Source organism: Zonotrichia leucophrys, chromosome 3 (assembly GCF_028769735.1).
Source record: "Zonotrichia leucophrys gambelii isolate GWCS_2022_RI chromosome 3, RI_Zleu_2.0, whole genome shotgun sequence".
NCBI classification, from domain to species: domain Eukaryota; kingdom Metazoa; phylum Chordata; class Aves; order Passeriformes; family Passerellidae; genus Zonotrichia; species Zonotrichia leucophrys.
The window spans coordinates 38,324,574-38,349,137 of record NC_088172.1 but is presented as its reverse complement, the minus strand read 5'-3'; the positions used below and the strand labels follow the sequence as shown (position 1 = coordinate 38,349,137).

Here is a 24,564-nt window from a genome sequence, read left to right as displayed (position 1 = left end):
TCACACCTCAATGTAAAAACTCCACTCTGCTCCTTCTTTCTACAGGACCTAGAGTAATTCTGGAAGTGTCTGTCTTTCATCTCTCGTAGAAACTGGCAGAATGGCACAAAGAAAGGAAGACATGATAAGGCACAAGGAGTGGTACCTGGAAAAGCAAAGCTATCTGCTTCCCTTAATCTGTTGGAACTCTTCAAAAGAAGATCCTTCAACAGGAGAAATTTTAAGAACACATGCTGCCAAGCACCACTCCCTGGTCATGTAGGAATGAGTACCCATTCTGCATTGTACAAGCCACAGAACTCCATGAATGCCTTTTGTGCCAAGGCAACCAAAGCTTTTCGGTCCCAAACACGACTTTTCTCTTGCTACTCCATTGAAGGATTCCTCCAGATTCTCCCTTCTAATTCCAAATTAAATCTATTAATAATCTATCTGTACATTTTTCTTTAGCCAAATACCTATTTGCTCTTTAGCATCTCTTCTGCTGGAATGCTTTCAGGAAAATAAGTAACTGGATGCCTTTCCAGCACTCACTTCAATAGACTAAAGAAGTCTTGCTGTCCCTTTACTCCTCTCAAGACATTGCTAGCGTGTATGTCACCTCACTGGACCATCAATGGACCTATACCCGAGTGAATTCTTGTTTCTTAGATGAAAATGGACTGTAAATCTGCACAATATACCATACAAGATTTTATTCTAGAGATACATTAGTATTTTTTATTAATAACCATATCACAAATAACCACATCTCTCTTTTTCACAGCTGTAATTGATCAGCAGCTCAACCCTCTCACTCCTTCAGATAAAACCCAGATCCTCCTCCTTCTCCTCTACTGCTTCTGAATTGATAAACTCTCAGTAAACTTTCATTGGTGTGTAATCTATTGTAAAGTGCATGAACTTTTACAGTACACCATTATACTTCAAATTATTCCTTTTATCAACTCCTGAGGATCATCACCATAATTTTTTGCTTTATTGTGCTCTGATTATCCTAATTATTTACAATACCTTAAAAGACTAATCAGATCTGGTCCTTGTTTTGAGCTAATAACATTAATGAAAATGCTTAAGTACATCAGTCCTAAAAACATTACTTGAAAAAAATCATCCCGATCAGATGATTCCTCATTCACTCCACACTAATTTATCTACTAATTTCTCTTCTAAGCTTCTTCCTTCCATAGCAGAGATTTTCCTTGTGGCACTGCATCTCAATAGAGGATTTGATTTAAATGCATAAGGTTATCTAATTTTTAGATTAAAATGTGCAATACAACCAGGTTAATCTGACAGCATCTTCCTAAGTCTAGGCTGTGTTCTATGTCATTTGCCTGAATTTGCAATTACTTTCCTATATGCAGGACTTCAGAATGGATTAAATATTCCATTTGTCATATTCCAGTCACAGCACTACCCTTGACATGAGCAACTTGAAAATATTCAGAGTAATTTCACTGGTTAGTATATTTATTTTACCTCAACACTGATTGATCTCTTCTTCATAACCTTATTCTTGTTACTCACGTTCTCTTCACCCCTTGTTCAGTACATTCATACTCAAAGTAAATTTCTACTTTAAACAGAGGATAATATTTATTTAGTTTTTAGGGCCATAACAAGCTCAGTTTTAGTAATAAAAATCTGTAACAGAATGTGCCTATTTTTATTCATCCTTTGTTACATGAAAATAAATACCTTTTTTTTTTTCCATAAAATCATTACCTTTAAATACACTAATTTGTGATCATTTATCCACAAGCCTCCCATCCAGAAAGGTGGATTCATACCAAAACCAAATCTGTATGTGTACCTCCTGTTGCTCTAGTAATCGTACGACACGCAGAATAACACAGAACAAAAGAAATAAAACCCATGTTGCCAGAACTTAGGCAGACATTTGTAGGTACATCTTTCACATCAAGTGGGATGCATTCACTTTTGAACTTTAGTTTTGCTCTGCCTGAAAACAAATCCTTCAAAATACCCTTCAAAACTTGTGGTGTTCTCATCACTGCTATGCCACCAGCTATCTGCCCTGGTCATAAATGCTCTCAGAGCCCACATACATCAGTAGTTCAAGTTTCTCTATTTTACAGCCATAAATCCAGCAGTATGGCAAGACAGTTAAGTGTCAAGATAGAAAGTGTCTTCTTGAGTTGCCCAAAATTCCTCCTCTCATCCCAGTTCCACGCTCTGCTCCGCCACATCACCATCACTCCTGCAACGCCAATACAGGGGAACAGGAGAGTCAGCTGAAAGGAGCTGAAATGAAACTGTTCCAGAGAGAACACTTTTCACAGCCACTTCCAGATAGAAAATTATGATAGCTAATGGTTGCCCAGAAGGCTGTTCACTACTTTCAACATTTTTTGAATGTGTCAGTTACCCATCTATATAAATTAGTGCACTTCATAATTCAGTAAAAATTCTATAGGTTTTTCTGTGAAATCATATTCGATATTGAAGTTTCTCCAAATTGACCACAGATTACCTTCATCATTAAATATGCAACTCCTGGAGTTTTTAATACAAAAATCTTTATACTGTTACTATTAGAATAAAAAACATCTAAAATAAAACAAATGCCCATAGTTTTCTCTGGTGAATAAAGGGCAGAAATACCTACAGGTAATTATGCCAGTCACTTTACTTAATAAGCTTGTGCAAGTCATTTGGATATTGTGGAGATGAAGATTGTAAAAGAACCTGACTAGAATAAAATACTATTAATTAAACCTCATAATACCCTGAAAGATGGACAAGTGATATGATTTTATAGAGACAACACAAATTGTCTTGTTCAATGTCACATTGCCTCAGGGGAAGGATCATTTCATTGAACTAACCTACAGCTTTCAGGTGGGCTTCATCTGGGGAAAACACAAAAGTTCCATTTTCTCCTGAAGAAGAGAGGAAAATATCTTTTGTTTTTTATTAGTCATAGAGCTCAAATATCTTTAGTGCCCTCTGGTGTGCATTTCAGTGATCAATATATGTATAAAAGGAAAGATAATTGGCATTGATTTGAATAAAACCTTCAGCTCATCTTTCTGACTACTTCTAAACAAGCTTTCAACTTCCTAAGACAAGCAGGAGCTCCAGTTAACACCTCCATGGCATTTATTGACCCAAAGCATCAGCTGGAAAGGCAGGTTTCAGCAACTACCCTAAATATAAACATTAATAGAAAATATAGAATTTTGCTCTCTGTTAATTTAATTGACGCCATGAATTCAGTTCTCCTCACCTCTGGCAGTCTCTCATTTACTCCAATAACACCACCAGAGCAGAGCCTATCCTCTTTGACTTCAATAATACTATTGTATTTTTATCTAAAAAGAAACCCAAATAAAGAAACCCTCTGTAAACCATTTCCATTTTTTCCACTTCCTCATGCATTTCATCTCTTCCTGCTTTAACACAGAGGGATTTTACAGGAATAAGCTCAATGACCAGAGTAAAAATCATTGTTTCTCTCACTGCTGACAACTTAAATAATTCCTTCTTTGCACCAGAAATCTTAGGATATAGTCTCATGTTAGCCTGTATCTGAAACAACTCCAAATCCTGTTGTAGTGTGTTGTTAAGTTTCTTGTGTTATTTCCCCAATTTATGCATTGTTTCCCCCTATTAAGTGTAAAAGGGTTTTGTCCCCCCAGTTTTTCCCGCCACAGCCCTGATGTCTGTTAGGTTACCCTGGTTACCCCTGTGTCTGTCACCCAAGTTATGTAATTTCTCCTGCCCCTTTTTCCCTTTTTAGTAAATCTTTTCTCCTCCCTGGGCTCAGTCAATCAGCCCCCCACTCCTCCTGGTTTTCCAGAACTTTCGTTTCTCTGGAGGTGGTGGTTGGCTGGGGTCCCGGGACCCCTACCCTACTTTTTGATTATTGGTTTCCATGGAGTGTCAGTTCTGTGAACTTCATCCCCTCACCTTTCCCGATTGGTTCCACCTGTACCCACCCCCCCTCCTTTATAATCCTGTTTCACCCCCTATTCGTGGCCACTTTCTCGGCTGGTTTCTCCCCGTTGGATCCCGCAACACTTTCAATAAACCGATGTTTAACCCCCGGTGAAGCGGTCAGCTCCGTTCCTCGCCAATACCAGCGGTGTGAGCCAGTCCGCAGCCAGCACAGCCCGAGGCCATCAGACGCTGAAGGGTGCTGGCCAGGAATTGCAGAGGGGCGTCGGCCTTTCGCCCTCAGCTAGCCGGACTTCGAACATCGGGCCACATACGCCCCCCCGCAAAATCCCACGTGCTGGATCTAGCAAGTCTATGGCCTTAGGGAAACCAGAGAAGCACCTGAAACAGGAGAAAGCTGTTCATTCTTATTTTTGGATGATGCTTATGCTGTACAAGTGACTGTCACAGCTGGCAACTCCATGACTGTGAGATATTACACAAAGGAGATGGCATGAGGGACACCTTGGGGAGAAGTCTGTCAGCAGCACAACACGACACTGGATGAGCTGTACGAGCGACTGATCAAACCACAAGCCCAATTTTGGGCTCCCCAGTACAAGACAGACATTGATACAGCAGAGTGATTCCTGCAGAGAGCTCTCCAGATGATCCACATGACAGAGCACATGGTGTGCTGAGAGAACTGGGTTTAGGTTTGCTCAGCCTTCAGAAAGCTTTGGCAGCATCTTGCTGCTGTCTAAAACCATGTAACAGGAAAGTGTAGGTAAGAGAGACAAACTCTTGCCAAAGGTCTGCAGAGGCTGTAAAATCAATATATTTGAAGGTATTCAAAACTTTGCTGCACACAACCCGGAGCAATATACTTATTGAAGCTGCTTTGAGGAGGGGGCTCAACTTGATATTCTCTGGAAGTCCCTTCTAACATTCCTTAGTTGCTGCATTTATTAAGTGCAGCAAGTCTTTTCAAATAATCATACCAAAATGACTCCTACTGCATTTTTTCTTTTGAAAAAATCACTAGAATTTGAATATCAAACCACAAAGTGCTTCAATTTGTACTTTTTAAAAGCAAGAACAAAACCTTACACAGGGAATAAGTTCCATTTTCATCACTCATAAGAAGTTAATGAAATATCAGCTTGAAATGCCCTTGCTCAGCTGAGATATTTCAAAGAGCATGTGCTCATCCACAAACCATTGCCTTTCACAGCTGATGAAAACCATCTTGCCTCCTGGAGTGATCAGGACTGCTGGACCTGCCCCTCACTGAATTCTGAGCAAAGCACATCATGGACAACAAACCCATCCATTCAGGCAGAGCTACCCCGGCCAGATGTAAAAGACTGTGATCCTGAATTAACAACATCAGCTGGAGAGGCCCAGAGAATGGCAGATAGCTGACAGAATCCAAAGCACAATATGTGCCCTGCTCACAGCACGTTGTCTCTCAGCAGCAGAGATAAGCAGGACAGGTACCCACACATGCCAGTCACTGGAAGCCAAATCTCAGCTAACTGAGATACAGCATGAGTTGTGAGCCAAGAACAACTAAAGTGAATAATACAGGACTTGATTCAGAAATCATATTTGCCAGGTGCCCTACTCACACATAACAATAATTTAGCTGAAAATAGAAGGGAAAATAGCCTTTACCAGCAACATTGAGAAAGATAAATAAGGTGGCTTTCAAAATTCATTTAGGCATATGTAAAAAGTAATACTTTGGAATGACTTTCTGGAGTGTAACCTTTATTTTTAAAATTTACTTGTAAAAATAACTCTGCATACTTTAATCTGTCTCTGTTTCATAGGCTGTTCAGTGGGGAATTACAACAAAAGCACAAATCTGCTTCTGACAGAAGCAAAGCTGGAAGTCAGATCTCTGTTCATACTAAGATCATTCTTGCATCTGTGACATTTTGGAAAGTTTCCAAAGGGTTTCAGTGCATAAATTATTTTTCTGTTATCAGTACAGGAACCATCTGAACTTGAAACTAGGCCTAACTTGCATGTAGAGCCATGGTACATAAACCTTTTAAAAACTACCTTAAGTGAAGAAACCAACATACTATGAAACACAAAGAAATTTGATTGGGAGCTAAGGAATGGTAAACACACATGGTAGTTACACCAAGAATTGGCTTCTGACTCACACTGTGCTCATCACATGGCTAAAGCAGCAATTACCACTCCAACCTCCAATCCACTTTGCCCGTGACAAAACTACTGTGAACAACACATGCCTATAGTTTCTGAAACAGAACATAAGGAATGCTGAAAATCTTCATGAGCTTACTTCCAGAGGTCAGACTGAACACTTTGGAAACTGTTTCACCAGTCATTCGGACAATAAGGACTGAAGTGTGCCATAAACAGCAAACAGGTCAGTGCAGGTAGTAACCAATTCTTAATTCAAATATTAATTCCGGACACCTTCAGCTGTCCAGTTTTAACTGGGGGGAGCCCTGTTACCCTGGCAGCGTGACAGGACACAACAAGCAGGGGCCCAACCATCGCTCCCCCTCGGCAGCGCTGCCACCGCAGGGCCCTGCGCTGCCCGGCCCCTCTGAGGCCACTGCTCCGCTACAGGCACGAGGCGGAGACACAGCGAAAACAAGAACTTTAAAACCTTATTCTTCTCAGTTCTCGGGATGCTTTGAGTGTGTGACCAAAAAGAACCAGATCCCAACACACTAAGAGAAAGGTAAGGGGTAGTTTTTGACAAGCTGCAACCCAGCCGAGGCAGCAGCTCCGAGCACGGCCCAGCTAACACGCTGGGGGGGCGGGACATCCCCCCGCGCTGTGCGGCGGCCGCAACACCGGGACCTGCAGCGGCGGCGGGGGGGACGCTACTTACAGCCCTGGTCTCGTACAGCACCAGCTTCTGCACGGAGCTAATCAGGGGGGCGGTGGCCGCCACCGGCATGGCGGGGGCCGCCCGTGAACACGCCGGGAACAGCCGGAGCCGGGGGAGGAACGCTCCGGGCTGAGCGGCGAACCACCGCCGGCACCGAGCGAACCCAGAAGTGCCGGCACGCCAATGCGCAGGCGCATCCACAGGGGGCCGCGAGAGCGCGCCTGCGTCGCGGAGCCGCGTCACGCGGGGCCTCTCGGCAACGGCAGCTCCGGGCGCGGCGGCAGCGGCGGGGTACCGGGACAGGCGAGGCGGCAGCGGCGGTACTGCATCCGCACTCGCTACTCCCGCCAGGAACTGCTCCCTGCGGGGTGAGCACGGTCAACACCAAGAACAGCTCCGCAGCCCCGCCCACGCCCCGTGTGGGGCGGGGCCTCTGCCGCTCCCTCCCGCAGGGGGCGGGGCGCGGCCGTTGCCCGGGCAGCGGGGGCGCGCAGGGTGGTGGCGGCAGCGGGGGCGCGCACGACGGGGCTCCCCCCGGGAAGGGGGCTCCTACCGAGAGGGGGGCTCCCACCGGGACATGGTCCTGGGTGTGCGTAGAAGGGTGTGTGTGTGGGTGTGGGGGTGTGTGTGTGTCTGGTTTAATTCTTTGCTTTGGTTGTGGTGGATTTGGCCCATGTGAAGGTTTGGGAGGGAGCGAGGCTGCTGGGAACGGCAGGTAAAGCTCGGCCGGTGAGTTTCTGTGGGGGCAATGGGGAGTTGGTTCGCATATGTGGCTTTTTGCTTTTTTTAATATTAAAATGTTTAGTGCAAGAGCGTCTGAACATTTGTGTTTGATGTTTCAAGGCGAACTTTTTCAGATTCTCATGATGAAGTAGAGTTTTTTAGTTGAATTTTTAAATTTAGTTTAAAATTGACAGGAAGTTGTGTTGGGCTGTGCTGGGTTGGGTGGTTGCATGTGGGTTTTGCTGGGGCTATGACTCTGAAGTGGCCCTCTAAAGACAGTGGGGTTTCGTTTTGACTTTTTCAAACAAACTTCAGCATGCTACTCAGGTTTTGGCCTCCATTTTTGTTTGAAAGGTCCATGCAAATTTTCCTCCAACTTATCTTAATTAGTAATTTGTTTAGGTTTTAATTTGTGCAGCACTGGACTTGCTACTGCCTGAATTCCTGGAAGAGCTGGGATTTGTGAAGAGGATGGTGGAAGAGATCAAGAACTGTGATTTAATTCTGCAGAGCCTTATTTGTGTACCTGCCTGTGTGGACACAGAGAGTAGTTCCATTGGCCATGACGGGGCCCTTCTGTGTCTGAAGCACAAAACCAAAGGTCTTGGCAGGCCCATGGCCCATTTCAGGGACTAGAGAGAAGTCACAATTGTGTGGTAATTGGAGCAGGAAAGAAAAATCAACAAAAAACTAAAAAAAGAATAGCAGCCAATATGAGACTCATGAACAAGTCATCAGCAGCTTGTGATCAGGGGTTGCTCCAACAGTGCTTTCTTTTCCATAAATGGATTTTCTCTCATTTGATGGGTGCATTGTGTGTGTTCTGTAAATGCTTTTTCTTCTTAAAAAGGCTTTCTCTTTTACAAGTCCATTTACCTTGTAATTCACTTCCATTTTAAGGTCATTGTACGCACATGTAACTTACTGTACTTTATTACAAATTCTTTTTTTCCTTCTAGCCTTAGAAAACACATGGCTTCACAAGAGGAAAATCAAGCTCAGCCCTTGACAGACATCTTTGATGAAGATGAAGCTGAAAGATGTTTTCTGTTGTCCAAGCCCACTTGCTTTATTGTCTTTGGAAAGCCAGTAAGATATCTGATAGATGTGTTTTTGTCAGATATTCTGCTAACAATGTTACTTTTCCTTTCAAAACATTAGTTTACCAGTGCTACCAAAAGAGTCAAATACCTGCTTTTTGGATTTTGCCACTCTTCAAATCCTGCAGAGGATGGTAAAAATTTAGGTCTTAATAAATGAGACCAGTTTTTGCCTTCAGTCAATTGTGATTAAAAGTGTTATTACTGTACTTAAAAGTTACTCATTGCTCCAAACGTTTCTTCTCTTTTGACATTGGTAAAATGGATTGGTTTTATTTTTGTCGTGGTTTTACCCCAGCCAGCAAGTAAACCCCACACAGCCTTTTGCTCACTCACTCACCCTGGTGGGGTGGGACAGAGAATCAGAAAGGTAAAAGGGATAAAATACATGGGTTGGCAAAAGCCATGCACATGAGCAAATCAAAACAAGTAATTAATTCACCATTTCCTAGGGGCAGGCAGATGTTCAGCCATCCCCAGGAGCAATGGCTGCATCATATTTTTTGGTGACTTGGGAAGACAAATGATATCACTCCAAAAGTACTTCCCTTTCCTTCTCTTTCCCAGCTTTATATGCTGAGCATGACACCATGTTCTTTGGAATATCCTTGAGTGTCAGTCAGAGTCATCTGTGCCAGCTGTGTTCCCTCCCAGCTTCCATCCACCTTCATTTTCCTCACCAGCAGAGCAGGATGGAAAGCAGGAAAGGCCTTGGCTGTGTTTAAGCCCTGCTCAGCACTAACAGAAACACCTCTGTATTATCAACACTTCCTTTTAGCACAAATCCAAAACACTAGCTACTGTGAAGAAACCAGCCAAAACCAGAACAATGCTATTAAAATGTTTTATTTTTTAATAAACTTGATATATTAAAGACATAAATTGGTGTAAAGTAGCCTTCAGGGTAATGTACTGACTTACAGGCATGCAATGAGATATTACAGATCTTAATATTAAAACTTTGACCAAATTCTATCCCATATATTTGGAAACATTCAAAATCCACCAAGGTGTCCTGATAAAAGGATCTGTACTACCTTTTAACTATGATTCAAGGTCTGTCTTTTTCTCAACTAATTTGTGGCCTCCTTAACTTAGAAACATTTGATGTTTTGTAAGCCTAAACATTTCAGATTTTTTTTTCCCAAATGTGAGTTTATATTATTGCCTCAGTTTGCTGAAGAGAGTTCTTTTTTTTTTGATACAAGTTTGCCTTATAACGTGTCTTATGCACTTGTAAGAGTGCACTCAGCTCAACAGAAAACTACAGTGAACTAACTCATCTAGTTTTGAATGAACATCAAAATTTTAACCTTGCATGACAAAGGTAACTTTATGTTTCATAGACCAAAATACCATAAAGTACCATTGAAAGACAGTACAAAAATTTCACATATTCTCAACCAGTGCCTTCATTAGATTCTTGACATCAATATAACAAGGTATTAAAATTGTACAGACCTTACCAGGAAAGCAGGGAATGAAATAGTTTATTTTTATGGTAATATTTTTTATATATCTGACTGATGTGCAGAGTACCTATCCTATTTGAGATATTTCTTTAAAATTAAAAACACAGTGCCATTAAAGCAAAGCCAAATACATATATTCTCATCACACCTGTGAGGCATAAGGTATGAGTAGGCTGGAGTGTTTGTTGATACACTCTTAACTGAGAATGTAATTTATTTGTTGGGTTTTGCTATTTTTTATCACAAAATTTATCAAGGACAAATAAACTGTCAAAACAGGTCTTCTTATATGCCCTTCTAAAAAAAGGGCACAATCCAAAGGGTTGAAGATGATGGGTTTTGCAAAATCCCATTCAGTTAATCACTCTTGGAAGCCTTGTAGCTCTCAGTTATGTCGGTTTTCCTCTGGATTCATGTAAATAATAAAGATTTTGTCAGTATCTAACCAGATTTGTGGACTAAAAAGAGCAGTTTTTAAACAGTTGCTGTTTTAGTAAAAAAAATATTATCCCGATGTATCCTACTCAGAAAGGGTTGAGTAGCTTTCCATCATAATTTGCATTGAGGCTGAAGATCATCTTAGTCCTAAGGAGTTCCTCATAGAAATTTATGGTCAAATCATAGCTGAGTTTTGGACAGAGTACTCAGAAACAAACTCAGTATAATGACTTTGGAGATAATTAGCTACAAGTAGCAGCATATTAGCAATGCTAGGCAGTATGAAGTAGAGGATATTAAAAAGAGTGTTTTGTGTTTGCCCAATGCGTAACTCAGAGGCCCTAATCCCTCTGAATTTTTATCATGTGAAAACATATTCTTCATTGTCTTATATGTTTGGTTTTTATCATGTGAAAATATATTCTTCATTGTCTTATATGTTTGGTTTTGTTCTGTCTTTCTTTTAAAAGTGTATTTTTCATTTTAAGGGTTCTGGAAAGAAAACATTAGCTAGCAAACTAGCACAGAGATGGAACTGCATTTTCATAGAAGGTAAGCACGTGCTATATTTGGAACATTGCTTTGGCTCCACAATAGCTTTTGGGTTAGAATGCCCTCACTGTTCCCTGTAATTCAAAGGACATGTTTCTGATTGCAGCAAACACTTCTGATAAGACCAAGTAATCATTTTACCAGAAATAAAATTACTGTTCACGGTCTTTCAGTTATGGAAAGGCTTAGAAAATTCACTGTGTATTGTTTTTTTAATCATAAATTCTATTCCCAATCCTGTAAGGGGGTTCCTGTGACCCTTTTTCTTCACATGGAGGCAGCTATTCAACTCCAAAGAGTACAGACATTTTCCAGGTGCAGACCATGAAAAAATAGGAGGCTCTTTCCTTTCTTTTTGTGCAGTGTCCAATACAAGGAGATAGACTCCAGGAAACATTTATCAAATGAAGTACCTTTACTTTTGAAGATTAAGAATTGTAACATGGTAAAAATCACTTTTAGTGAAGTGCATTTTTGACTGAAGTATATATAGATTTTTTATGTCATAGTATTGTATAGCAAGAAAAAAAAAAAATTAATGCCTGGTCCAAAACACAGATCAGGCCAAAATCAGAAGGCACTTCTTCTTAATGAATGTACTTCTTAAGGAGTGTACTTAAGCCAGCCCACTCTGTTTGGATGTATTTAAATCAGTACTGACAAATGTTCATCAAATTTGTTTTAAAAGATTTCTCGACAGTCTATCTCTGTAACACTCTCTTTGCCATTAGAAAGTTTTTCTTAACAACCAATCTAAATCTCAGTTACTGTGCTTTTAAGCCTTATTTCTAATTCAGGGAATTACTCTTATATTCTTCATGATGTTTCTTTTAATCTTCTTTTAGCTAGTGAACACCCACGTGTACACACTTACTGTTACTTAGGCTAGTAAATTTTTTTCATTTTCTACATCAAAAAAGGAAGAAACAAATAAATTCAGCATACATAAACATGAATAATTTCATTCAGAAAGGACCTCCAGAGGTGCCAGAGTCAAACATTCCTCTCAAAGCGGGGTGAACTAGAAAGGGCAGCTCAGTTTAATCTGGAATATCTCCAAGGATGGAGACTCCACCTCCTTCCGGACAAACACTTTGCAATGTTTGACTGCCTTCTTGATGAAAAGTTGCTTCCTATTTACCCTATTTGAACTTATCATGTTCCTATTGGTGTCTGTTTCCTCCTGTCCTAACTATATTCTGTGGTGACCGTGGATGTGTCTTTGTGACCTCCCAATAAGTAGTTTTAGATAGCAGTAAGAGCTGTCTGGTTTCCTCCAGGCTGGACAAGGTCAGTTCTTTTGGCCCCTCCTAGGCTGTTCATTCTTCTGATGGCTTTGGTGTCCTCTGCTGAACTTGCTCTGAAGTATCAGCATCTGTCCTGTGCTGAGTTAAAAATAAACCAACAGAAAATTATTGGATAGGAAAGGTGTTTGCAATCTTATTAATGATACAATACTTTCTATTCATTTCTCCAGTGAATTGGTCAATACTCATAAATAAAACAGGGCCAGAGTGCACACAGATTGCTGATTTTCAGTTGCCTGTATTGTTAATTAGTACACTCCCTGTCTCAGTTTTGGCCCATGGCAAATATTGTTCTCCTGAACACCTATCCATAGTATGAAAGGTAGGATGTGCAACCTAGTAGGAGCAGTGGGAAAACAGCCACTGTGTTTTGAGAAGAAAGATTAGGGCAATATAGTCATGGGTCACCTGGCTTCAGGGCCTTTCCGTGGCCTGGTTTATTAGTAATTTCAGTGTAGCTATAAGAGTCATTCTTGAAAACTTTTATAAAATGCCTGATTATTTAATTCATACAGAAGTGTGAAAGACTTCTAGGGTCATTCTAATATGATGTCACTATCCACAGAGACATAGGACAGTCTTTGAATTTGATGGATGTCACTTTTCTTAAAGAAGATGATTTTGTGTGTCTAAGGAGTTCTTCTAAATCTTGGTTTTTAAATTTAAAGAGTGATTGAACTCAAATACTCATCTCTGGAGTACAAGACAGTAAGACTGATTGAATTTAAATAAGTAGTTAAAATAATCCTGCAAAACTGCTGTTGTGCATTTTTGTGTAGTATATACAGGGTTAAATTGTAGGAAGAAACACTTACCAGTTCTTGCCATAAGGCACCAGGTTCTGGATGGGCAAAGTATAATAATGGCCCTAAGTGTAATGGCTTCTCATTCAAAATAGTCTGGTTGCTTGGAGCACACATGCATCCTCCTGTGTATGTGTATGTACATATATATCTGCAGGTACAAGTCTGTTTAGAAAATATTTTGTATTAATTATTTTTCTTATCTTTGATATGCTTCCTTAGCCTCAGAAGTAATTAAAACCAATATTCAACAAGGATCAGAATATGGACTTCAGGTAAAGGTCTAATCTTCTAGTAAGTTTTGTCACATTTTTAACAAATACTTACTATAAAAGACTATGTTTTGCATTTTACCCTAGTGTCAAAAATTGCTTTGTGAAGGGCAAAGTATTCCTGAGGAACTGGTGACAGAAATGATTCTGCAAATGATTGAGTCACCAGAAGTTGCTCATTATGGTAAGTATATTTATAGCCTAAACTTCTTAGAATGTGCTACTTATATTTTTACATCCATTTTACATCTATTGGTGCTCAAATATAATTCTAGCTTTTTCTCATGCTCTTCAAGCTGTGGAATATCAATAAACTGAAAGTGTGTTTAGGGATTAATTTACCAGTATGGGAGATCAGAAAGTGTCATACTGATCCTGTGTTATGTTGATTTTGAGAAAATAATTTTCCCAAAATTATAAGTGTTGATATGACTCTTATTTGACAATATTATCTGTTCAGGATAGGATTTAAAATACAGATATTTTATTTTTCAGTACTTCTATAACAACAACATAACAAAAATCCATCAGCAAAAACATTTTAAGCATTTTAAACAATGTAAAAGAAGGAAAACAGATTACTGAAAATTCAAAGTATTATGGCTTTTTTTCCTCTTGCAGAATTGTTTATTCCCTTTGCATTTTGTCACACAGAGTAGGATGGATGAGAATAGTAATGGTCGTGGCTATAATTCTACTATTTGAGGAAAGATTTTGTTAATTGAGGGTGTCAGGACAAGTGCTGCAGATCTTGCTAGTGTCTGAATCTGCTTCCCTGATGAGGAAACAGATGTACTGCCAAGAAGAAAGGAGGTAAAAAGGAAATGTAGTTTCCTTTTCTTGTTTTGACTTTCATTTGAAATTTCCATTATAGGAGCGAGACAAGTGTAGCGCCAATGTTAGTTTCTACTGCTCTAAAAACTAGCCTGCTTTTTAAGCTTTCAGTTGCAATGAGTTTAATTTCTTTTCTAGTACATGACTCAACAGTTTTGCAAAATAGACAGTCTTACCTGGTGAAGCCAGGCTTTTAAAACAGTATAAAAGAGAGAAGTAGGGAAGAAATTTTTAAAAAAAGAACACAAAAAACTGCTGGAAGAGGTAGCAGCAGAAATGCCAGTCTCTTAATATGTATGTGAGGACTTTGGTAAAGGCATGAAGAGGCTTCTGTGTTATTGGAGTTCCCCTCCTTGAATCAGTCTGAAGATGTTTGTATCACAGAGGAGCACAGAGGTCCTGGAGACTGTAAAGATGACTGTAAAGTTGAATAAAGTTTGGTTCCTGTAGCCATGACACTTTCTGCATTACACATGCCCCAAAGTAGCAAGGAATAGAATAACCAACATCCTCACTGTTCTTCCTATCAACTAGAACTGACCTCCAAAACCAGTTTTTGTTGTAGTATTTCTAGTAACTTTTTCAGTCAATTCACTTTAAATTATTCATTCAAGATTTTAGAAACTGTTGTATGAAAGGCTGGGTTTTTTACCTTTGGTGTTGGTAAAATGCAAGTTTTTAAGCAGTATACACAATAAGTGTGTCTCAAAAGCTTCTTGGTAATCCTCTGGTTACTTTTGATCTAGTTGATAGTTGCTTTAGGTGTACTTAATGATTTTTAGCCTCCTCACATTATTGATCTGGGGGCAAACACTCTCCAAGAATTGTTTTCCATGTTACCCTTCCATTTCCCTCACATCAGCTGTTGTTATCTGGGATGCATTGATAAGCAGAGACTGTGCATATTCTTCACACCTCACTACTAGTTAGAATTCTCTAAAGGTGTCAATAGTTTAGAACCCAGGATTTTAATTTCCTAGAGGAATGACTATATATTTTGCTATCCCTTGCTTATCTTCTTCTTCTCTTGCATCTACGGATAGGAGCTTCTATAGAAGTAGGAGTCTCCCCTTCTAACACCTCTTGCAAGACTGCTGCCTCATTTTTGTGCTGCGCAGACTTGCACTTAAATGTTATCACATAAAATTCTAAGCGTGCACCGTTTCTCTAAATAATGAGAATATTTGGCTAAAAACATCCACCTGATTTTTGTTCAGTCTCTCATCCCGGCCTCATAAATATTGATTTTGTTGCTATTCAGTAGTTCCCACTGCATGCATACAGCCATCAGCAGTTACAGTACTTTCCTAGGAACTTGAAACCACAAGCTCATCTGTGGGGCTGAGCACTGTAAAACTAGGAAAACATATTATTACCACTCTGCTTGTTATGTCGAGCCAATGCCTGTTTGCCAAATAGGACTCAGCACTGGGAATCCTGAGTGAACCGGTGCTTGCCAAATGATCCATGTGCATCCCATGTGCATCGTGCCTCTGAGAGGCAGGAGAGTGCTTCAGACTCCCTTCATTAGATGGCAAAACACTTAAAGGTTGTGAAAAAAGCTTAGACTTCTAGTTTAATTGCTTTAAATTGTAGAGTGGCTATTCTTTGCAGCACCTTTTATATCTAGTTGGGGGGGGGATTTGTTTGGTTGGTTGGTTTTTTTGTTTTATTTTTTCAGAACGCTGAACACCCACTTTATTAAAACTACACTAGATTACATTACAGCTATATGAAAGAGAGATACTATACTATACTATACTATACTATACTATACTATACTGTACTATACTATACTATGCTATGCTATGCTATGCTATACTATACTTACTACTAACTGAAAAAACTCACGGCTGTTTGCAGACCAACAGTCCACACAGCTTGGACCTGATAGGCTAATTAGCATAAGCAATCTTCACCAGAATCCAGTTACAAAATTCCTTCAGGTAAACAATCTTCCCACACATTCCACATGTGCAAAACACCAGGAGCAGCAAGCAGAGATAAAAATTGTTTTGCTTCTGTTCTTCTCCGGGAAAAAGCCTGAGAGAGAGAATTATCTCTCTTTCTCTGTTCAGAAAATGTGAATGCCACACTTATAAAGCCTTTTAGTGGCAAAACGGGTCACTGAAAGCTTGTCACTTTTTAGGCACTAAAATGTCTGTGCTGGGTGCATAAAGCAAGTGGTCTGAGTGTAGTCTTTAATGTCTACATGTTTTTAATTGAGTTAACATATGTTGAGAGTACTCCATAAAGCTGAAAACAATGCACTTTTTTTGTTGGTATTTCATCTGAAGCAGACATGAGTGCACAGGTTTTTTAATAGTGTTGTGTCATGTGTGTGGTATAAAATTGTACCACTACATGTGTTGTTTAAAGGAGATGAGTATAAATAGCTCTGGAATTGACAAACCCTATTAAAATATGTTCAATTACATGTATTTGGCAGGTTATGTTCTCACTGGATTTCCTTCTCTCTCAGAGGAATACATGACTATTCCACAACAAGTAGAGAAAATAAGGAATCTAAAATTAAAACCGGATTTCCTAATTACCATTAAGGTAATGTCATCTTCAGTAACTTCCTAGTATTTTTCCTAATTATTAGTAGACTCATATGCTATGCATGCCAAATATAATATTTTCCTCTGTATACTTGAGTACAGAATTTATTGAGGAATGATAAATTCTTCTCTTTATATTGGAATAGAGGTTTGCTACTTTGTTCCATTATAAGTATTGATGAAGTAATGAACATGTCCTAGAACTTTAGCAGCAGTTACAGGTTTTGCACCTCCACCAATTAGAAGATAGAGGTTTTCAAGAAAGAGAATCTTTGAATTACATGATTATGATGGAATTTTGGACACATGTAATTTGCCACTTGTGTAATGCAGGAAGAAACTTCTCACATATGGAAGTTAGAAAGTAGTTAGAAAATAGTAATATTTTTCAGTCACTAATTGTGAAACTGCTTAATTATTAATTCATCTTGTTTGCAAATCTCCATTTCTTCATGAGCAGCGATGTGACATACTAGATATTTTACAAAATTACTCTGATATAACCAGAGAAACATAAACCATAGTTAGTGTGGGATTTAGAGGACTTTCTCAGTGTAACTTAAAAGAATGGAGTTGCTTGCTATGTCCACATTAGTAAGCAAAACAAGGCAGGAGGGTCTTTTCAGACCTTGGGCCAGCTGCTTTGGCCAAACACTGCTAAGCTGTTAGTCCGAATGGGGTGGCAGTGCCCAAACTGCCCCCAGGGAAAGGCCCAAGGCCTGTGCCACTCTCCAGATTGTGCCCAGCTGTTCCCTGGGGAGGGTTCTAGATGGCCCACACTGAACTGTGCCAGACTCCATCTGAAAAAAATAACTATATGTATAGTCGTGAACACACTTTCAGGCCCTTCCTCTAGCAGTGTTTTATTTATAATCAACTAGATTGGTTTTGTCTTCTACTTTGAATGTGCAGAATGGGTTCTGAATAGTCAGCCTCTGGTGGTGTGCTCCATTCTTCCTGGGATTTTGATTCTAGTTGGCACATCTATGTGTTTTTCCAGATGCTAAGCCTCTGGATATGGACCAACTCTATCACCTTGCAGATTTAACTCAGTGTTTGTTTTAATCCCATACTCTTAAGACTTAATTTGCTTGAACATGCATAATAAAAGTTGGTGAATGCCTACTTCAGACCTTTTTTCTGTAGTCTCAGAAAGATCCTAAAACATCAACAAGACGTGTTCTTGTCCTGCTTTTGGGGCAGATGTGATTTTTTTCAGAAAGTCAGTCTTTGTTTCAATGCTATGTAGTGAGAAATCCCTCTTGTTGAGAATATGTGTTGTATAGATTCACGGGCAACAATACAAATAGAAGAGTGATACTAACTAAACCAGAAAGAAAAATTAAATTCTTGACTTCATGTAGTAACACTGTGTCCTCTGGGAAAAGGACTGAAACTAAATACACATTAAAAATCCTTGCCCCAAAGTCAAAGAAATAACTTTGCTTTTGATTTCGGGGGATTTAAGCTGTTTTCACAGATATGTCAGAATTGTAACTATTTTCATTAGATCAAAAACAAAGGAAGAAGGGAGATTCTAGATAACTGTGGCAATAATGAAATACTGTTACTAGTAGACCAATTTAGAGAAATTTTGTCTCTCCAAGAAAAAGATGTTACAGCAGTACAATAAACACAATTTCCTTTTAATTTTTCCTTGCTAGTGTCCAGATCATGAGTTACGCCAAAGAATATCAGGACAAAGGCAAAACCCTGATTCAGGGGTGATATATCAGAGGAGCCAGTGGGATCCTAAAGTTGCTGACAAGCGTAAGAAAAAGAAAGATCGGGATGAAGAAGAAGAGGAAGAAGAAGAGGAGGAAGAAGAGGAAGAAGAAGAAGAAGAGCAGGATGAAGAAGAAGAAGAAGAGGAGGTAAATATAGCTAATTTCTAAACAGTGCAAAATATTACAGTGTACTTTAGACAAAGCAGAAAAAATTCTGATCTTCTAAAATATCACTGTACTATCTTATGAATTTATTTTGCTCAAAATTAATCTTAATTCCATTTCTGTCCTGTTTTAAGAGATGTGGGGTAACACTTAAATAGTAGGTTTTAGTGACAGCAAATATTGATCATTGTATAGCTTAACCTGGGCTCAGTCTTTGACTCAAAATTCACTAATCTTGTTTCCTACCATAAGTTAGAAGTGTATCAGGAGGAGAAGGATGGCTCTACACTGCCTTTTTCTTGATCTAGACAAATTAAAAGAATTCTTAATTTTTTGTAGCAACTTTTTATTAATATTTGCAGGACACTAACTTGTTTTCTGGTTTTGATGTTACACTACTACAAATGGATTTTCTCTTTTTTCAGGAAGGTATTAGATTTGAATTCAGGTTAAATTTTTATAATAGGGAGCAGAGACTTACCAACCCAAGTTCTAAGTACACTGCTCTCCATTCATAGAAATAACACTTCAGAATAGGATCATGGTCAGCAGTCACTGGACTAATAGTCATTGCGATACTCTCCAAAGCTACTTTTTAAAAATTTGAGTGAAGACAAAAATTATCTTAATACATTATTTCTGTGTCTTGAAATTTTGTTTTCGCAGACTGGAAAAGGTCCACGTAAAAAAAAAGATCCTTTTTATGAACTAGTGCACAGGCCTGAAGATTTTCTTGAAAATGCAGAGAAAAGAATTGGAATATACAAGGATCTGATACGTCCTCATTTAGAAGTAAGAAAAAGCAAAGTAATATGATTATGCATGACAAAAGATTTTTAAAATATCTTGCACTGTTTTCATTGTTTTTTTAGTTTGAGATTTGTTGTATTGAGGTGGTCATGCTACAACGTTTCCCCAAATTCTGAAATTTATTCTGAAATCAGTGATACAAAGTTGTCATCTGTAGGTGTTGTTTCTACTCTGCAGTCAAGATAAAGTAATCAGCTTTGACTTCTAAAAGTGACACCATACCTGCCACCACAAATGCTTTCTAAATCTAGTAAGTGAAATATTTGAAGACTCCATTGTTTCATCATCATTACCAGAGTCCATTCCAGAATGCAATCCCATAAATAATCTGCATCCATTTTCTTCACTCCAATCGATTCCCTTTCTCACCTGCTTCATTGCCTGCAGATTTATATACACAGTAATTAGCCCATTCGTTTTTTTTACCACTTATTTAATTTCTGAAGCTATGACAGTTTCTTTCCCTCTTGTGTTCAGGAAAGTGGAATTACTTTGTTTGTAAAAAACATACTTTGTATGTTTTTTATTTTGTTTTGTTAGAGTTTTTTGTTTTGTTTTGGGGTTTTGTTGTTGTTGTTGTTGTTTTTAATCTCTTAGTACAAGCAACTGCAAAATCTTCATGTTTGATGCCCACTTGACAATTACTGTTTATATCTTTGAATTTCCCTATGGATTAGTTAAACCTATAGATAAAATTGTGTAAAAGGGGTGTAATGGTCTTTGCTAGAGTAACAAACTCCTTGCTGCTGTGAAGGGGAAAACAAAAAATGTGCCATCTTTAATCATTACACATTAATCTCATGTGGATTTCTTAAATTACTTCAGGATGTATACCACACTTCAACAGTTTCAACACATTCCTCTAGTTGGTAGGGTTCACTTAGGGTTCACTAGCAATGAATATATTGGTGAAGATGTTTAGTGGTCCACTAATACATTAAAAGAACACAGGGTTTTATCAATTGGCCCAGGCAGAGTTTGAGATGATTAAATTGAAATTGAAACAAAAAGCTTATAAGGTGTGCAGTTTACACTGATAGGAAGATAGGTAGAATGAAATTTGCAGAACACACTTGGATGTCTTGATAAATTGTTGAGATTAAAATTACCTGAAATAAATGCGAATGCTGCAGTGAGGAGAAACCTAATGAACAACTGCAACATGTGAAATAATTGGCTAGACCTCAGTGCTTCAGACAATCTGCCATCTTTGGGGGTTTAGTTAGTCAAAACAAAGTCAATAAATGAAATGCTATTGTTTAAACTCAAATAATATGAAAGTACTAGTAAGACTGTAAGACCATTGTGTATAAGAGAAATACAAACTAATATCCTCTCTTTAGAGGAGTATTAGAAAGAATTAATTAGTTATTATCTATTTGGACCAAAGATAGAGCAGATGATTTAATTTACAGTATAGAAGACAGACTAGATGAAATGAGCCAGGAAATGAGCTCTGACCATAAATATAGTGAAGAACTGGAACAGATTACCTGCAAAGGTGTAAAGTCACCTCCAATAGGACCTTTTAGGCTTGAGGTTAGACCATCATTTTTCAGGAATGGAGTGAATGTTCTCAGTCCTCAGAGAAAGGCATTAACAACCAACATGGGCTAGTTTTTTAGTCTAAGGCATTATTGATAGTGTGAAAATTTCAAGCAAGAAAAGTAAAATATATGGTCCAAATTTTAAAGGAATTGGAAGTTAAAATTCAAACATTGGACTCTTGACTGGCATTTCTGAGAAATGTATTAATTGAGATTGTCTTCATTTTCCAGCAAAGAACTAAGGTAGTGAGACAATCAAAAGTTGAATTCATATACAAAATGTTACTGTATCTTGATATTTTTTAGCTCTCTTGCATTTGAGCTAAGACTTCTAAGCTATCTTCTGAAGCCATTGTAACTCCAGTTTTGGAATTATCTCTGTATTGATCTGTCATCACATAAAAGTTAATCTCCAGAAGATTTTATAAACCATTAACACTATGAATCCTGATTTTGCTGAAGTGCCCAGGAGTCCAGCCTTCGATATGTATAGGAAGAGAATGAGCCTCAGTGTCATTATCTGGTTAACTATACTCAACTGACTGGCGTGTTCTTTAACAGGGATTGTTGGCTTACCAGGATTGTCGATATCTGATTGAAGTGGATGGAAGTCAGGAACTAGATCTTGTCTTGGAGGTAAGTAAACAATGCACCAGCTAAGTCAACCTTCACTAGAAAATAATTTCTCAATTCTGTGGATTGTTTTCCAGAGGGCAAAATTTTAAGTTGTGTTTAAAACCTATTCATTTACTATTAGAAAACATGACTTTTGAAATACTTGCTTTCCTTCCTCTATTGTAAGATTCACTGCTCTGCTCCCAGACTTACATATGTGTTACATGAGAATATTTTCAGGCAGGCTACAAACTTTTCTATTATGTCCATCTGATTTCAGTGTATTAATGTAAATTAATACAGATTACTCGTTCTTCCTATTAAAAAACCTGCAGTGATAAATTTTGAAGATAAATAATCTTATCCTCTGCCTCATAACTAAAAGTTGCTTCAAATCAGAACCGAGAGTATGGGGTTGAAAATTAAGTAGGACATTGTTTTTGACAAGGTAGGAAGTAAACTTCTCCAGCATTTTCTCCTCTGTTTGAAATAAATTGTATTATTATAATTCTCTAAGTTAATTATTTCAGTGTATGTTTAACTCTACCATGAATGACCCTATGGGAAAAATAAGCAGTCGTTTTGCACCATTGGAACATACAATTTCCTCATTTATGATCTGTTTGTGAATGTTGCAACACAAAATTTATGTTAAATGCAGTCAAGTTATGTTATGATTCCAACCATTTTACCTACAAGTAAGGCAAAGGCCTATAATAAAACTAGCCCAAACATGACAGAATTTGCTTTTTCATTTCAGGAATATTTGCATTCAATCAATATTACATACATTCAGGAAACTATTCAAATAAATATCATCTGAGTCTCATTGGTAGACATTGGTATACATACCTTTCAAAATAAACTACCCAGAGTTGTATTGCTTCTGAATGTGCCTAGTCTGATTTCCCAAAGAGATTTGCCTCTTTTTCCAATTGGAGCTGCTCTGAGTGCTTGCCCTGCCTTGGGGGAACCTTCACAGTCTTGTCCTTTAGTAGGCTTGGGATTCACAGTGTAATGAGGAGACAGAAAAGCTGTGATTTGGCCTTTTGCACTGCCTGTATTTACCAAATAGCTTCTTAAAATTCAGCTCAGTAACTAGCATGAGTCTGAGTTAATAACTGGGCCTTGGTTTTTACATAGCCATTATATAAATAATAAGTTACAATTTTAAATAGATTTTTATGGGCCCTTCTGAAGACAAAAGCAGTTCTAATTTATCATTGTTGCTGCTAGAAATGAAGGGATGGGGCCATTTTCAAGCTAAGAACAATTTATTGCTCAGATAAACATCGATTTTAGAGGAGCAAGCATTCGGCCGTAGCCCAAGAGTAGTCACAAGTTTCTTTGTTATAAGGCAATATATAATTTTTGAACCAATAGACAGTTGCCACAGGATTTGTGTTGCTTTTTTAACCTATCACCTTCACTTACTTCTACTGCACTGTGGATACTTGTATCCAATGGGCTTCTACCTCACAGGCACGCATATTATATATGTTTGCTTCTATTATAATTTCTAAACTCTTAGCTTACTCTGTACAACCACACCCTTACATTATAAACCCTTCACCATCTTTTCAGTACAATTTCTCCCTTACTTAAGGCATATTCTCACCTACAACTGTAGAAATTTAAGTTTATGATTTTTCTGCTTAATGTCTGTGTATTGTATTTTTACATCAATCTTAGCTTCTTCTAAGGCTGCAGATCAAATCCTTCAGTGTCTGTGGAAGTTTCTGTTTTTCTGATTCCCACACTGATTGGTACTAAATCAAGACTTATTTTATTTCCAGACAGTGGTAAGCCGACTTGAGTCTATGGAAGTTCAAAATGCAGCTCCTGTAATCAGACTCCAAAGTGAACTAGAAGAAGAAACGCTGGATGGAAAGCAGAGCGTAGGTGTTCTTTTCTAAAGTGTGACTGACTGTAATAACTAGAATTAGTTTTCTGCTGTAAGCTTATATTACAGCATCTTTGTTTCACAATAGTGAAACAGGTTGTTTTACCATACACTAAGAGCATTTTGTAAGCATTGACCTTTCAGAAGTGAGAATTTAAGGTCTTTCTGGGACTGAAGTCCACTTAAAAAGTATGAAAATAAAAAAACCCTGTGATTCTCAAAAAAATCACATAATATCTATAATAAAACTTGGAACAGAATGTTTGTTTTAGTAATAGAGGAAAAAAGAATTCCTTCCAAGGACATAAACTTTAGCCAAAGGATAACAATATCAGCAACTGACTCTTAGCTTAGTCTACTCTTCCTGAATAAGAATCAACATGCTAATCCAAATATAGCAACATTCTGCCTAACTGAGATTACATTTGTGCTAATTTCCTGTAATTAATTAGAAACATGACAAGTTACTGATGAATTCTGCTGAATCATGGCAATTATAATTTATGTCCCTTCCAAAAAACCTGAAAGCCAAAAGTTTTGCATAAATGTGATCACCTATATTTAGTTCCGATCATCTTTCCTATTTCTGAAACAAAACTCTGAATACATGAATGGAAGTGTAATGGGGAGACCCCACATTTTCAGAAACACCCCTCCCTTCCCTTTTGATTTCTCAGTTCTTAACAAATTCACAAGTGAAAGACTTTCTGTGTCAGAGGTCATCTGTATCTATTATTTAGTTAATTTGTGTGTTTTAGCTTGTGTGTAAGTTTTGAGTAACCACAGTATTCAGGGCAAAGAGTTCTGCATTGTGAGCATTGTGACTGAACATTATGCACAGAATTGCTTCCCTTTGTGTTGAACCTGCAGCTTTTCCTCCAGTATGCAGAAGTCACTGAATAATTTGGTTTTCTACATCTGCCCTCTAATAACTCATGAGTTCAGATT

General features: G+C 38.4%; 2 protein-coding genes across 5 annotated transcripts in view; one reads left to right on the top strand and one right to left on the bottom strand.

Annotated features, from left to right (window-relative positions):
• FIG4 (FIG4 phosphoinositide 5-phosphatase) overlaps nucleotides 1-7,026 on the bottom strand; it is a 52,713-nt gene extending 45,687 nt beyond the window's left edge. The window contains exon 1 of the mRNA XM_064707866.1: nucleotides 6,785-7,026. Within this exon, the coding sequence (XP_064563936.1) occupies nucleotides 6,785-6,853 (69 nt within the window). The 5' untranslated portion in view covers nucleotides 6,854-7,026. The remainder of the gene's footprint in view (nucleotides 1-6,784) is intronic.
• Nucleotides 7,027-7,032: 6 nt separating this feature from the next.
• Nucleotides 7,033-24,564, top strand: part of AK9 (adenylate kinase 9) — a 59,458-nt gene continuing 41,926 nt past the window's right edge. For 2 of the 4 annotated variants that reach the window (XR_010439524.1, XM_064707862.1), the window contains exons 1-10: nucleotides 7,033-7,152; nucleotides 8,467-8,596; nucleotides 11,006-11,069; nucleotides 13,402-13,454; nucleotides 13,539-13,635; nucleotides 16,735-16,847; nucleotides 18,514-18,723; nucleotides 19,408-19,533; nucleotides 21,660-21,734; nucleotides 23,510-23,611. Coding sequence is in view for 3 of the 4 variants with exons in the window: in XM_064707862.1 (XP_064563932.1) it covers nucleotides 8,480-8,596; nucleotides 11,006-11,069; nucleotides 13,402-13,454; nucleotides 13,539-13,635; nucleotides 16,735-16,847; nucleotides 18,514-18,723; nucleotides 19,408-19,533; nucleotides 21,660-21,734; nucleotides 23,510-23,611 (957 nt within the window). In the remaining variant the exon portion in view is untranslated. Of the gene's footprint in view, nucleotides 7,153-7,194; nucleotides 7,514-8,466; nucleotides 8,597-11,005; nucleotides 11,070-13,401; nucleotides 13,455-13,538; nucleotides 13,636-16,734; nucleotides 16,848-18,513; nucleotides 18,724-19,407; nucleotides 19,534-21,659; nucleotides 21,735-23,509; nucleotides 23,612-24,564 lie in introns of those variants that run through there. The other 2 variants (XM_064707865.1, XM_064707864.1) reach the window with 2 other exon arrangements.